General features: G+C 46.1%; 1 protein-coding gene across 1 annotated transcript in view; it reads right to left on the bottom strand.

The window, feature by feature from the left end:
• Nucleotides 1-1,190: 1,190 nt before the first annotated feature.
• Nucleotides 1,191-13,128, bottom strand: part of Bfsp2 (beaded filament structural protein 2) — a 58,971-nt gene continuing 47,033 nt past the window's right edge. The window contains exons 5-7 of the mRNA XM_041677608.1: nt 12,316-12,447; nt 4,902-5,122; nt 1,191-1,391 (exon numbers count right to left, since the gene is read on the bottom strand). Of these exons, the coding sequence (XP_041533542.1) occupies nt 1,388-1,391; nt 4,902-5,122; nt 12,316-12,447 (357 nt within the window). The 3' untranslated portion in view covers nt 1,191-1,387. The remainder of the gene's footprint in view (nt 1,392-4,901; nt 5,123-12,315; nt 12,448-13,128) is intronic.

The raw sequence follows: 13,128 nt of genomic DNA, 5'->3' as shown, positions 1-13,128 counted from the left end.
GGATGCTTGGCTGAAATGGAGAGTAAGTGGCGGCCTGCCTCTTTCTGTACTTCAGACAACGAACTGAATTATGTAGAGATACTGTGCAGAGTCTAAGTAGCTGGTCTTCTGGGAGATTCATGAATTCAATTTCTTTAGTCCTGCAGGCTAGCAGGAAAATCCATCTGACACGGTCCCAACAGGACAGCTTGCTTCTTTTTAAAGGCTAGTGGCTTTTTGTTTGTTTGTTTGTTGTTTAAATAAAATAAACAATGTTTGTCTTTTTGGAACTTTACATATGAAGGTCTTCAAATGTTCCTGCACCGGATGGACCTCTTTTGGGGTGAGCAGCTCGCAGTGACAAAGGGGACAAAGATTCAGCTTGTGTGTCTTGGTCTAATTCAGTGTAGCAGGTAGGTGACGGAAACAGAAGTGTGTATTTTTGTGGTGGCGTGGTGGTGGTGGTGTGTGGTTTTAGAAGCACTGAGAACCTGTGGTTGGACCCAGGTGGTGGTTTCAGTTTTAATCTGAAGGCAGGAGAGTCTTGCCTGCGTAGGAAGCAGATGCATGAACTATATTTGGCTGGCCCAAGCCTTGAGGGGGCTGGCGTGAGGCTCCTGAGAAGAAAATTTGAGGCTGCAAGTGGGTGAGCAACCACAACCCAATTAGTGTCCCATGGGCTGAAACTGATGGAGAAGCACCGTGCCATGGGCAAGTGAGATGTGCTTGTTTATAAATATGGTGTGGTCGTTCACGCGGTCAAAATGCCCTGTGACATCTGTAACTATGGTGTGTTCAACGAGACAACAGGCTAATCCCTGTTCTGGCAAAAGTGTGTGTGTGTGTACATTTTGGTGTCAATAGCAGAACTTTTGAGTGAACAGCACCTGTGTGCTGATAAACCCCAGAAGAATTGACCCTGAGGCAATGGTGGGACAGGTGTTGTCACACAAGGTCCCTTCCACAAATACCTAAGACTGGCTCCCTGGTATGGTAGAGTAGTGTAGTGACAGAGTGCATAATTAGCATGCATGAGGCCCTGGGTTCCATCCGGTGAACCACCACCACCACCACCACACACACACACACACACTACCAATGAAAATCCCTAAAGAGCCCCTGAGATATGCAGACAGGACTATGTTGTCTCTGTACCAACAAGTTAAACATGAAAGGGTAGACTGGGAGCTGCACGCAAAGCATTTATTTGGAGAGGCCTAGGTTGTTCAAGCTAGAGACTACTTAAATGAGAGCAGAAGGACCCTCTCTACTCCTAGGAAGCATTTTCTTCATCTGAGTCAAACAGGGAATCCAGTCGCGAAAGAAGTTCCTCAAGTGTTGTTGCTGGTGGGCTGCTGAAGACGGTAGCTCTCTTGGCAGAAGGAGGAAGTTGTTTTCATTTTTCCCATCAGCTGAAAAGAAACACAGGTGAATCAGAAGCAAGAGAGACAGAACACTGGTAAAGACGCCATGGCAGGATTGTGGGAAAAAAAGCCGTGTCATGAGAAAGAATTTGACTTTTGGAGTAAGACGGTGCCAAGGTTCGAATCCCTGCTTTGTAGTTTGATGGATTTTGGGCAAATGACTTTTGGAACTCTGGGACACGTGTCCTGTCAGTAACTGGGACATGTGGCATTCCGGTGGGCACAGGAAGGAATGGAGGCAGCCAAGGGTTAGGGCTCGACTTCTGCCTAACAGCCACTCAACGGTATTTATGCTCCTGAACTACATTCCACCTCCTTCACTCTCCCGTGTTTATTTAAAATGGCTTTGCATATTTACTCAGATGTGCATAGGAATCTGAAAGATTTGGTTTTGTTAGGAACATCTGGCTTTCACATCCCACAGAAAGCAATTGGACAAAAAGACAATTGGGGGAGAGAGATGATGTTTTCCATTCGAAAGGAGGGCCTGAAAGGGTTGCAGGTGTCTCTTTGGTTATTCTTCCATGAAACAGGATGCTATCCTCTCTGAGAGAGGGCCTAGAAGCCTGGGTTCAGAACACAGAGTTGCTTCAACCTCCATATGTGACCACGGACAAATCCCTCCCACTTGGGCTTTCTTCATTCTCTCTTGAGATGGACTATGTGACCCGTAAGCTGGCTTTTGTACTTTATTTTTTTTTTATTAGTATTTGTGAATGCACACACACACATGCCACAGCACATGTACAAATATCAGAATACTTTTTCATGGAGTCAGTTCTCTCCTATCTTCATGTACATTCTGGGGTTTGAACTCAGAGCTTTAGGGTTGTGTAATGAGTGCCTTTACCTGCTGACCCACCTCACCAGCTCCCCTAAGTTGTCTTATAGAGTTTCTGTCCTTTTCTTCTTAAAAAATCTATCTATCTATCTCTATCTATCTATCTATCTATCTATCTATCTATCTATCTGTCTGTCTATCTAGTGTGCATGGGTAGTTTATGTGCACATATATGTCTGTACACCATATGCATGCCTGGTGCCCGTGAAGGCCAGAAGAGAGTGCCAGATCTCCTGGGCCTGGAGTTACAGATGTTGTGAGCCACCTTGTGGATGCTGGGAATTGAACCCAAGTCTCCTCTAGAAGAGCATCCAGTGGTCTTAACTGCTGAGACCTCTCTCCAGCCCTTACTACCCAGTTTTTAATTCAATGAGCCATAGAGGAGACCTTGGAGGGAGGTATGAAGATAGAGAAAATGAAGAAAAATAAATATTTGGATTTCTGGAAAGATCTACAACGATGCTAAGCTCTGAGGCTAATGATAAGTCTCTGATGTGCAGATTGATCAATGTGTCTATTGATTAGAGAAGACCTGCATATATGTTCACAAGTTCATATGCATATGTGTGCATAATTTTGGCAGACATGACTGTCCAACTCCATTGTCATTCCTGTTGGAGGCCGTTGAAATATATAGCATATGGCAATTGATAATTCAGATGTCATCCCACCAGAGAAGTGACTCTCTGATGGAGATTAATCCTGTCCACGCAAGGCTTGCAGGGCCAATTCTGAAAACTGTGGCTTACTTTTGTTAAGGCAACATGGTGTCTCCCCAATACCCTCACTGTAGTGTGTAGTCTCATGTAATGTGTATCCGTAATTACATGTTCACATCTCAGTCTTATGGTCGCATATATCTGTGGGTGGTCAGGAAGATGACTTTTCATTTAGTTATATAATTTTGATAAATAGAATATATGCTAGGACATGCTTCAGAACTAGATCTATTTGTCCCACCAGGACTGTGGACACTTAAAAGCCTGCTTTGTTCCTCTTGCTCAGACTAACTGCCCACAATTAGCTCGCTTTCACCTCAGTGCAAATTCAAACTAGACTAAAGGTTTTCTGTAAATAGATCATAAGTTTAAAGCTTTATAAATAACTGTGCACAAGGTCAGAGTCACAGGTGTCTTACCCTAAGCACCCTAAGAGAAGCATGCCAGTTCTTCGCTTGCCAAGCCTAGTGATAATGGACCTCTGTCTCGAAGTATGTCAGAGCACTGTGCCTCTACCCCCCACTCAATCTGGTCACAGTCTTACTCCTGAAACCTTGAAACCCCTGTGTTGTCATAGTAAATGGCTCAACTCCTTATTTGTTTACCCTAGGAATGTGCTTTTGACCAATGAGAGGTAATTCTTGTGATTTTTTATTATTATTCCAATCCCCCTAGAATCAAGAAAGTTTGGAGGCTAGAGGAGAAGAAGGAGAAATTAGAAGGACAGGAGAATTAGAATAGAAGCAGAACAATAAAGAGACTGATTTGGAAAAGCACATAATGAGAGAGAGAGAGAGAGAGAGAGAGAGAGAGAGAGAGAGGGCATTAGCCTTCAGTTACCCTAAGAAAAAAGTTCATTTTGCTTCCTGTAGCATCCAATCTGTACCCTGAAGAGGGTCTTGGAGGGGGCTGGACCTCAATGACTCTTGTTGCATTTTCAACACCTTGCTTGCCCTCTCTATAGAGCCTAAGTTAAAAAGCATTTTCTCAGCATCCCCTGTAGGCATGTGATGGAGGAAGGTCATTGGTTAAAAAAATAAACTGCTTGGCTGGCCCTCATAGGTTAGAACATAGGTGGGTGGAGTAAGCAGAACAGAATGCTGGGAGAAAGAGGAAGTGAGCTCAGACTTGACAGCTCTGCTCTCTGGAGCAGAGATGTCATGCTCCCGGCTCCTGGGCAGACACAAGCGATGAAGCTCCAACCCAGGATGGACGTAGGCTAGAATCTTCCCGGTAAGCGCACCTAGCTGTTCTACATAGAATATTAGAAATGGGCTAGTCCAGGTGTGAGAGTTAGCCTAGAAGAGGCTAGATAGAAATGGGCCAAGCAGTGATTAAAAGAATACAGTGTCTGTGTAATTATTTCGGGCATAAGCTAGCCAGGAGGCTAGGGTGTCTGGGGATGCAGCCCCGCCGCTCCTAATACAACAGAATGGCACCCAACCCTCCTATTACTACAGGCATGCATGGCCAGTCGGATAAAAGAAAGTCAACAAGAAGCCTCCTCAAAATGTTTGAGACTTGGGCTAGAGAGACAACTTGGGAGTGGAGAGCTCTGGCTGCTCTTCTAGAGGTCCTGGGTTCAATCCCCAACATCTATGTGGAGGTTCACAACTGTTTGACTCCAGTCCCTTTTTCTGATCTCCATGGGCACTGCACAGAGGTGTTACATAGACTTGCTTGCAGGCTGGACACCCATACACATAAAACAAATATAAATCAAAATCTCAATTTTTTTTTTAAATTGAGTCACTCAAGGGAAAGGCTTTTGGTCACTTCCCTCCTTCTAGTCTTGAATGAAATGTAAGATGTGGGGTCATGCAGTGCTGGGGATTGAACCCAGGACTTTGTGCACTTTAATCCAGCTCTGAACCCACCCGGTCCCACCCCATCCTCCATGTGCATTCTTCCTGCTGCTAAGGCAGAACTGAGGCATACCTGCTCTCCTCTCTGTCCAGCAGGGCATTGTAGGATGCCACATCCTCCTGCAGCTGGCTCTTGCACGCCAGCAGGTACGCCCGTTCCTGCTGCTGCTGCTCCGTCTCTGAGCGGATCTCTGCCAACTCTGCCTCCAGCCTGCCCACCACAGCACCCAGATTCTGCAGTTCCATGTCATGCCAATGCTTAGCATCATACAACGTGTTTTCCAGGCCTCGTTTCTACAAAAGAGTGAATAGGGGTTATTGGGCTGGGCCCTCCAGCCAGGGAACATGTGACGGACTTGCTCAGCTCACTGTCTCTGGGGGCAAGGATGCTGTCAACTCTGGAGAGGAAGAGAGATCAGTCTTACTGGCTCTAGGGAAGAATAAGAAACTGAAGCTCGGCTTCATTGACTTTTTGTGACAGGCAGGAGGGAGCTGAAACAGATGTGTCTGACCCTTACCTCTCAGCACTTTTCTGTGGTGTTTAGTAATGCATCTTTGCTAGGCCCTGTCCCTCTGCTCCTTGGTGGATCCCCACTGCCCCATCAGGAGATAGAGATCCTTGAGCAGGGATCCCGGGTCTGACGAACTGATGACCTCCTCACTCAGGATGCCAGCAGTTCTTTTGGATCATGACACCTACACTGGAACCTTCAGCACAGCTGACTTCCTCAGCTGTGGGCCTGCTCTTGAACTTCTTATTAGAAATATGTAAAGACCCCCAAAACAGAGCCACTGGCTTCCTTTAGAACCACTGGCCTCTCCTCTTTAGTGTATCAGCTGGAAAAACTGGGGGGAGATGTGTCCTGGATGTCCCTTTCATCAGAGTCCTGCCTCTTGGACCTCCTGCGAGGTTTTTACATTCATGGTCACCTTTCTTCTCCCAACACCATGGCCTAGGATTGGGCATTTATCACCCAAGGTCAGTTCAGAGGCCTCTTCACTCATCACCTGGTGCGGGACAATTGTCTATATTCTGTCAATCATGTTTTAAATAAACTAATTGGCCAGTAGCCAGGCAGGAAGTATAGGTGGGACAACCAGACAGGAAGTAGAGGTGGGTCAATGAGAACAGGAGAATTCTGGGAAGAGGGAAGCTCCCTCTGCAGTTCTGTCCAGACACTGAAAAAGCAAGATGTGACTACACCACTAGAAAAGGTACCAAGCCATGTGGCTAACACAGATAAGAATAATGGGCTAATATAAGTTATAAGAGTTAATAAGAAGCCTGAGCTAATGGGCCAATCAGTTTATGATTAATGTAGACCTCTGTGTGATTTCTTTGAAACTTAACGACTGTGGGAACTGGGCAGGACAGAAACCTCAGACAATAGTCACCTGCTTTTAGTTTCTACCCTTCCTAAATTTCCCACCCAGCTCCTAAGGTGCCTTGGCTAAAGTATACATCTAGGCTTCTATCTCCTCCACTTAAACCTCACAACAGTGGCTCCTAAGGACCCTAGTATGGTTCCCATGGTTGGGTCTGTGTCTTCCCATTTACCTCCCACTCTTCACTAGTGTCAACATTTCTGGTCACGGATGTTTATTAGGATCATATTTTTCTCTTCTTTTTTCCCTTCTTTTCTTTCCTTCTTTCCTCCTTTCCTTCCTTCCTTCCTTTTTGAAACAGGGTCTCACTGTATAAATCTGGCTGTCCTAGAACTTACTATGTAGGCCAGGCTAGCCTCAAACTCACGGAGGAGATCCATCCACCAGCCCAGTGCAGGAATTAAAGGTGTATGCCACTATGCACAGACTCATATTGGCTTTTAGGCCTGGGGCATTCTTACTTGCTTTATTCCTGTTCATCCCCAAGTTCAAGTCTCTTCTCTAGCAAGCCTTCCTTGCTGGTCCTCAGTTCTTACTACAAACAAGTTGGTTAGGAGCTCCCCAAGTTTCCATGACTCCCCAAACACATTCATGCCTTTGAATTCACCTCAGGGAGATGCCTGTCCTACAAGATAGCGAGGCTTAGAGGGAAACCTTCAGTGCTAGGAAAGGGCCTGTGCAGGCCCAGATACACTGTTGCCTGGGAGAAGGCACCTGCCACATAGTTACGTTTATTGTTCTACTGTCCTTTCCCTTCAGTTACCAGTGGTTCTCAACCAAGGGGGTGAGACCCCTTGGGGGTTGCATAACAGATATCCTGCAATAAGACATTTACATTATGACTCATAACAGTAGCAAAATTACAGTTATGAAGTAGCAACGAAAGTAATCTTATAGTTGTAGATTGCTGTAAAGAACTGCATCAATGGGGTACAGTGTTAGGAAGGTTGAGAGCCACTGAGATAGGCTGCAAACCTCTTTCTTCTCATCTTCCTGTGTATTGTGTCCTGAAAGCTAGCCAGTCAAAGAGCTAAATGTAAGTGTGCCTATGTGTAATAGTTAGTACCTGGCTTTGAAAAGATTTTATTTCTGTATTTTTTATTTTATGTGTATGTGCATGCCTAAGTGTATCCATCACATGTGTGTAGGAGCCCACAGAGGACAGAAGAGGCACTGGGTCCCTTGGAACTGAGTTACAGAGAGTTGTGAGCTTCTCTGTGGGTGCTGGGAACAGACCCTGGGTCCTCTGCAAGAGAAGTAAGTCCTCTTAACCACTAAGCCATCTCTTCAGCCAAAATTTTATTATTTTTTAATTTATGAATTCATGTGTGTCTGCATGGGGGTATGCACATATGAGCGTAGGTGCCTGTGGAGACCATATGACCCCTGGAGATGGAGTGACAGGTCACCTGACATGAGTTTCAGTAACTGAACTTGAGTGTGCTGCCAAAGCAGCAGCGCTCTTAACTGCTGAGCCATTTCTGCAGCTCAGTACCTGCCTCCCTTTTAAAGACAGGGTCTCCTCATAGAGCTTTGGCTGTGCTGGAACTCACTATATAGACCAGGCTGACCTTGAATGTGTGGGGATCTGCCTGCCTTTGCCTCCTAAGTGCTAGGATTAAGAGCATGTGCTACCATGACTGGCTATGTAACACATAAAAACAAATATTTTTTTTCTAAGTTGGATTCAATCAAATCTTGATGAATGAACTTTTCTATACCCCTTGAGGGAATGTTTTAGAAAATAGACTTCTGACTACTGTAGCTGAAGTGGAAGATTCTGGTTTGTGGTGCTATTAAGCAAAGCTCATCATACTAGCTAAAGTGTGTTTATGTGTGTGTGATTACACTTGTCTGTGTGGGTGTACACATGTGTATGTGTGTGTGGAAATCAGAGGACAACTTCAGACATTGTTCCTCAGGCATTGTTCAGATTTCTTTTAGAGGCAGGGTCTCTCTGGCCTGGAGCTCAACAAGTAGGCAGGACCTGTGCTTTCCAGTGCTAGGATTTCGTGGCATGCCATCAAGTCCAGCTTTCTTCCCTCCCTCCCTTCCTTCCTTCCTTCCTTCCTTCCTTCCTCCCTCCCTCCCTCCCTCCCTCTCTCCCTCCCTCCTTCCCTCCCTCCCGCCCTCCTTCTTTGCCTCTCTCTCTCTCTCTCTCTCTCTCTCTCTCTCTCTCTCTCTCTCTCTCTGTCAGTCTCTCCCTCTCTCTCTCTTTCTCTCCCTCGCTTTAAATATGCAAGTTCTGGAGATGGAATTCAGGGCAAACCCTTGACTGAAGAAACTATTTCCCCGGCCCCTAGATCTTCTTCACTCCTTAGGCCGTGTGAACCTTGAGTCAAATGCCGGCCCCAGAGCCTTTTTGGAAGCAGAGTGAGATCACTGTAATTAAGAGTAGACCAGCCTCTGGCCTCAGTTGCTCTTTGACTGGTGGGGTCTGAGACCTCTTCATAGTGACAAGCATGCAGGAATGGTTTAGATTTTGAGAATCATTGTTCCTACCTCCTTGGGTTTTCTCTCTTTTGTTTTATATAGGAATTAGAGTTTTGTTTTGAACATACTTTTAAACCTATCCTTGTTTTTTTTTTTTTTTTAAGACAGGGTTTCTCTGTAGCTTTGGAGCCTGTCCTGGAACTAGTTCTTGTAGACCAGGCTGGCCTTGAACTCACAGAGATCCACCTGTCTCTGCCTACCAAGTGCTGTGGTTAAAGGCGTGTGCCACCACCCCCCAGCAACCTGTATCCTCTTTGCAAGTTGTTGTTGACATTGGATCTGTAACCCCTGTGATTTAGAGAAACACTTCCCAGGAACATGCTTGGGCTGTTTGTCTATAGTTTCTGCCCCATGCTCCAAGTGAGCTCCCCATGAGGCTTGAGGGTATTCCTTGATGACTTAGGATATTGTCCCAGGGGTACACTCGTGAGACCCCTTATCAGCGGTCCTGTGGCCCCTCTCTCCCACCCTTAGAATCCATGTTTAGCATCTTCACCTAAGCTTCATACATTCGTTCTTTACCCCACCCCCTACCCCACACAGGCTCTCACTATGTAGCCTTGACTATCCTGGAACTCACTGTGTAGACCAGGCTGACCTCAGAGTCACAGAGATCTATCTGCTTCTGCCTCCCAAGAACTGGGTTTAGAGGTGTGTGCCGCTATGCAGGGAAAAGCTCCTGACATTTCTAGAAGGAGATGCTTGCTTCTTCAGAGGTGTTTGACCTTGAGTGGCTACGACTTGACCAGTCTCCTGTTGCAGCTTCTGTAGTCCTAGGGACATAGACAACACCAGTCACACTCTGAGACCACTGAGGCTCTTGGTTCCTCCAGGTCTCTGAAGACTGGAAGGGATTTTCTTGAATTGCAAACTCCCTCAGAAAGCAAGATAATAACTTTTGGGGACAAACTCTGGGCTTGAATTCCACTAAATACAGAGTTTAGTTGGCCTTAATAGTGCCTGGCTTCCAATACAAACAGTACCCTAGTGCAAAGGGAGCTGAAAGTCTGGCCAGCCAAGCTGCCTGGCTTACAGGAGCGATGGGCACTGTGTATGCACAGGTTGTTCTGACTCAGGCTAGCTGGATGAACCCCCCCTCCCCCCGCATCTTCCTCAGTCTGCACTCCTCATCTTGGCTGCAAGGCACAGTAATGGGAATGCTTGTCCATTAGAACCCACAGGGGACAGAGCTAGCCCCATCTTGAGTCTTGAGCAGAGGTGAAATGCCAGTACTCTGAAGTCTTCTGGTTGGCATCTGAGATCTTTTTCCATTTGTCACAACAGTTAGGAGCATGGGGTTGAAGTGAGGTGACTGGGTGGCTGCTGATGTCTACTTGGGGTTCCTGAGCCAGTGGTTATTAGTTTTGCTCGATAAATTATAAAAGAAGGCCGTTTGTTGATTGCTTGCCTGTGTTAGGCACGGTATAAAAGGCTTGCCGTACATTATCTAACTAGTCATCCCGGTGACTTTCTGAGGTCAGTTCTATTCTGATCTCCAGAGAGATCACATTTCCAAAGGCAGCTGCAACAATTAGCATCACCCTACATGGTCCTACCCAATGTGACCTTGCTAAGAGTCGGGGCTCGCTGGATCTTGCTGCTCTTGTGATCGCTTTGAACAATAGAGTAAGATATTCCAGATGTTCAGGAACTCTAAAGCTAAGAGGTCAAGGGGGCTGATAGATGTGTGCTCACTCTTTAAGGGAAGCAGGGTCTACATCAGAAGTCTGACTGACTAATAACACCACCACAATACCGCAAAGATAGCCATGCGGAGAGGTTTTGAAGCAGGACACAGAGCCACAATTGAGGCATCTACTGTGTGAGCTGAAGAAGTCACTTGTGGGTGTCCCAACCCCAGCAGATATCGTGAGGGATAGGGAAGAGCTGTCTCTGCTGACCTCTGCCTGAATCACAGGACGACAGAGCATATGATTCTGCTGTTTTAAGCCACTGAGACAGCAGGTAGATAGGACAACTAAATTAGACCCTTACTAGACAAATGAGAAAATAGAAGTTTAGAGGCCCATGTGACCAGTGAAGAGAGGAGCCTGGGGTTCAAGACCACGATCTAAGAAACACTCCCTGATTTCACAGGACTGCTACGTCTCAGAGAAGAGTGGAGGCAGATGTAGACTTTGTGGTGGGTGGGGTTCTTCTAGACCCTGCCCAGCTGTGCCCTTCACTGTACCCATGGAAAAGTAAATATTCTGACTCCCACAGTGGGCCTGGTGTCCCCACTCCTTCACATGCTGAGCCTTGTGATTCTTCAGGTGACATCAATTCCTCTACAGCAGTCAGTGATTCCCTGGGGGCAGAGGCCCTGTCTAATTAGTCTTATGTCCCCAAAGCTCTTGCTATAGCTCCTGGAACACAGTGAGTCCTTGTGAGTGATCTAGATATAAAAGCATGCTAACACACACACACACACACACACACACACACTCATACACACACACACTCATACACACACACACACTCACACACTCATACACACACACACACACACACACACTACAACAATGTTTTGGAGTTAGAACAGAGAAAGAGACAACATGATGTCCTAGTAGTGCTTCAGTCCCACCCAGGCCAGAAGGTGGAGCTTAACTCAGTCATCTTAGGAGCTGTGTCGTGTTGGGTCCAGGATGCCTGTGGATACCTAAATCTACAGATGCAAACTATATGACTATAACTCTCACAGAAAATGATATCATATGTGCATATAACCCACACAATCCTCCTGCATGTTTCCTTAAATCTCAGAGAAGCATCACTAGATGACTTAAATGTTATACAATGTGCAGTTACATAGATGGCCAGGCTGTTGCTTCGGGGACATTGATAAGAAATAAAGGGCGCACAAATGCAAAACTGGTACAAAGTTTTTCCTGGATGGTTTCAGCCCAAGGTTGATTGAATCCACAGATGGTGAAACCATGGATACAGAGGGATGACTGTAATTATTTTAATTACTAATAATTAGTAGTTACAAGGCACCTGCTTGCAAACCACAGTGAGTCTGAGCTTACTAGGTGTTTGAGGTCGAGGCACGGATCCTGGAGCTTATAAACTATTCCAGGGCTACTTCCAGGGAAAGGGGGAATGATGGAGGCAAAGGAGACAGGGCAGGGAAGATGCTAAGCAAGGGAGTGACCTCTCTGAAAACTGGTTACTGCCTGATCCTATGGCGAGTTCTGCACAGCTGTTTCCACTTTGAAGCTAGTAAGCTGGGCTTTCAAAACCATCAGTCTGGCGCTGTCTGGGGGCAGGGGCATGGCCTGACTTCTTGGATCAGGCATCTTCTGTTTGGCTGCGAGCAATTCTCTGAAGAAGCAGGGCAGCTGGGAGGGGGCAGCTGCAAGCGTTCGCGGCCAACATTCCCAGCAGCGGCAGGTAAGGGATATTTCTACAGTCCCTGCTGTGCTCATGCTACTAGTTAGGTATGAGGCAAGATCTGATGAGCCTCAGAGGTCAGAAGACTCTTCAGGCACCAAAACCACATCCTGTGAGAAGGAAGCCCTTTTGCAAACTATGAACCGTCAGACTTCAAACTGACAGTTGAAGAGTTAAACATCAAAACCACCAAGGCCTTTTTTAGGCACACTCACCAGAGCCCGTAAAGATTCCATCTCAGCCTGGAGTCTCTGCACTTGGCACGAAATGTCATGTAGCTCTATGCTGAGGGCAGCGGCCAGCTTTTCCTCTTGGGTCTGGGTTGCATGGACCACTTCTGTCTGTTGCTGTGGAGAGTTAGGACTCAGGGTGAGTGGGGATAAGTTAGAAACCTGAAGCCACCTTTCCTCCTCAGCCCCTTCTAAACTGACTCTCTGCCAGACTAAAAAATATTCACCTTTTTATAAACCTGCTAACCAATTCATATATCAAAGCTTGTTTTCAACCTTTGATGCCTACAGCTAGAATAATATTTAAAAGATTTACTAAAGACTTGGCAGAGCCCTAGCTCAGTGGTAAAGTACTCGCTTAGCTTGCATATGACCCTGGGTTCAGCTCTGAACTCTCTCTCTCTCTCTCTCTCTCTCTCTCTCTCTCTCTCTCTCTTTCCTGGCAGCAGTAGGAGACTTCCTTTCCTCCCTGTGTTCTAATGACAGTTTCCCTGTTTCCAATTTCTTACACTGCCTTTCAGAAGTATTTCAGGCACTGATTAATGGCACGGAGAGTGTCTGAAATCTATGAAAGTGTTTTTCTGTTATGTGAGCATTGCAAAAACAAGCTTGCATAAACGAAGGTGGCTATGCTACCACTAGGTGATATAATCTCACAGGCCCAAGGTTGCTTATTTAATCCATCACCGACCACAACATCCATATGTAGTACACAGCTGTATTTATAAGTAAATATTAATCACTGCCTTCTCTTGTTTGCTACAGTACTTACTATATGTTAGAAATCAGTCTCTGTCA

Source organism: Microtus oregoni, unplaced genomic scaffold (assembly GCF_018167655.1).
Source record: "Microtus oregoni isolate MIOR12 unplaced genomic scaffold, Mior012 000028F_ref0000031, whole genome shotgun sequence".
Taxonomy (NCBI): domain Eukaryota; kingdom Metazoa; phylum Chordata; class Mammalia; order Rodentia; family Cricetidae; genus Microtus; species Microtus oregoni.
Note: the sequence above shows the minus strand (reverse complement) of the source record. Positions and strands in the feature narration are given on the sequence as shown.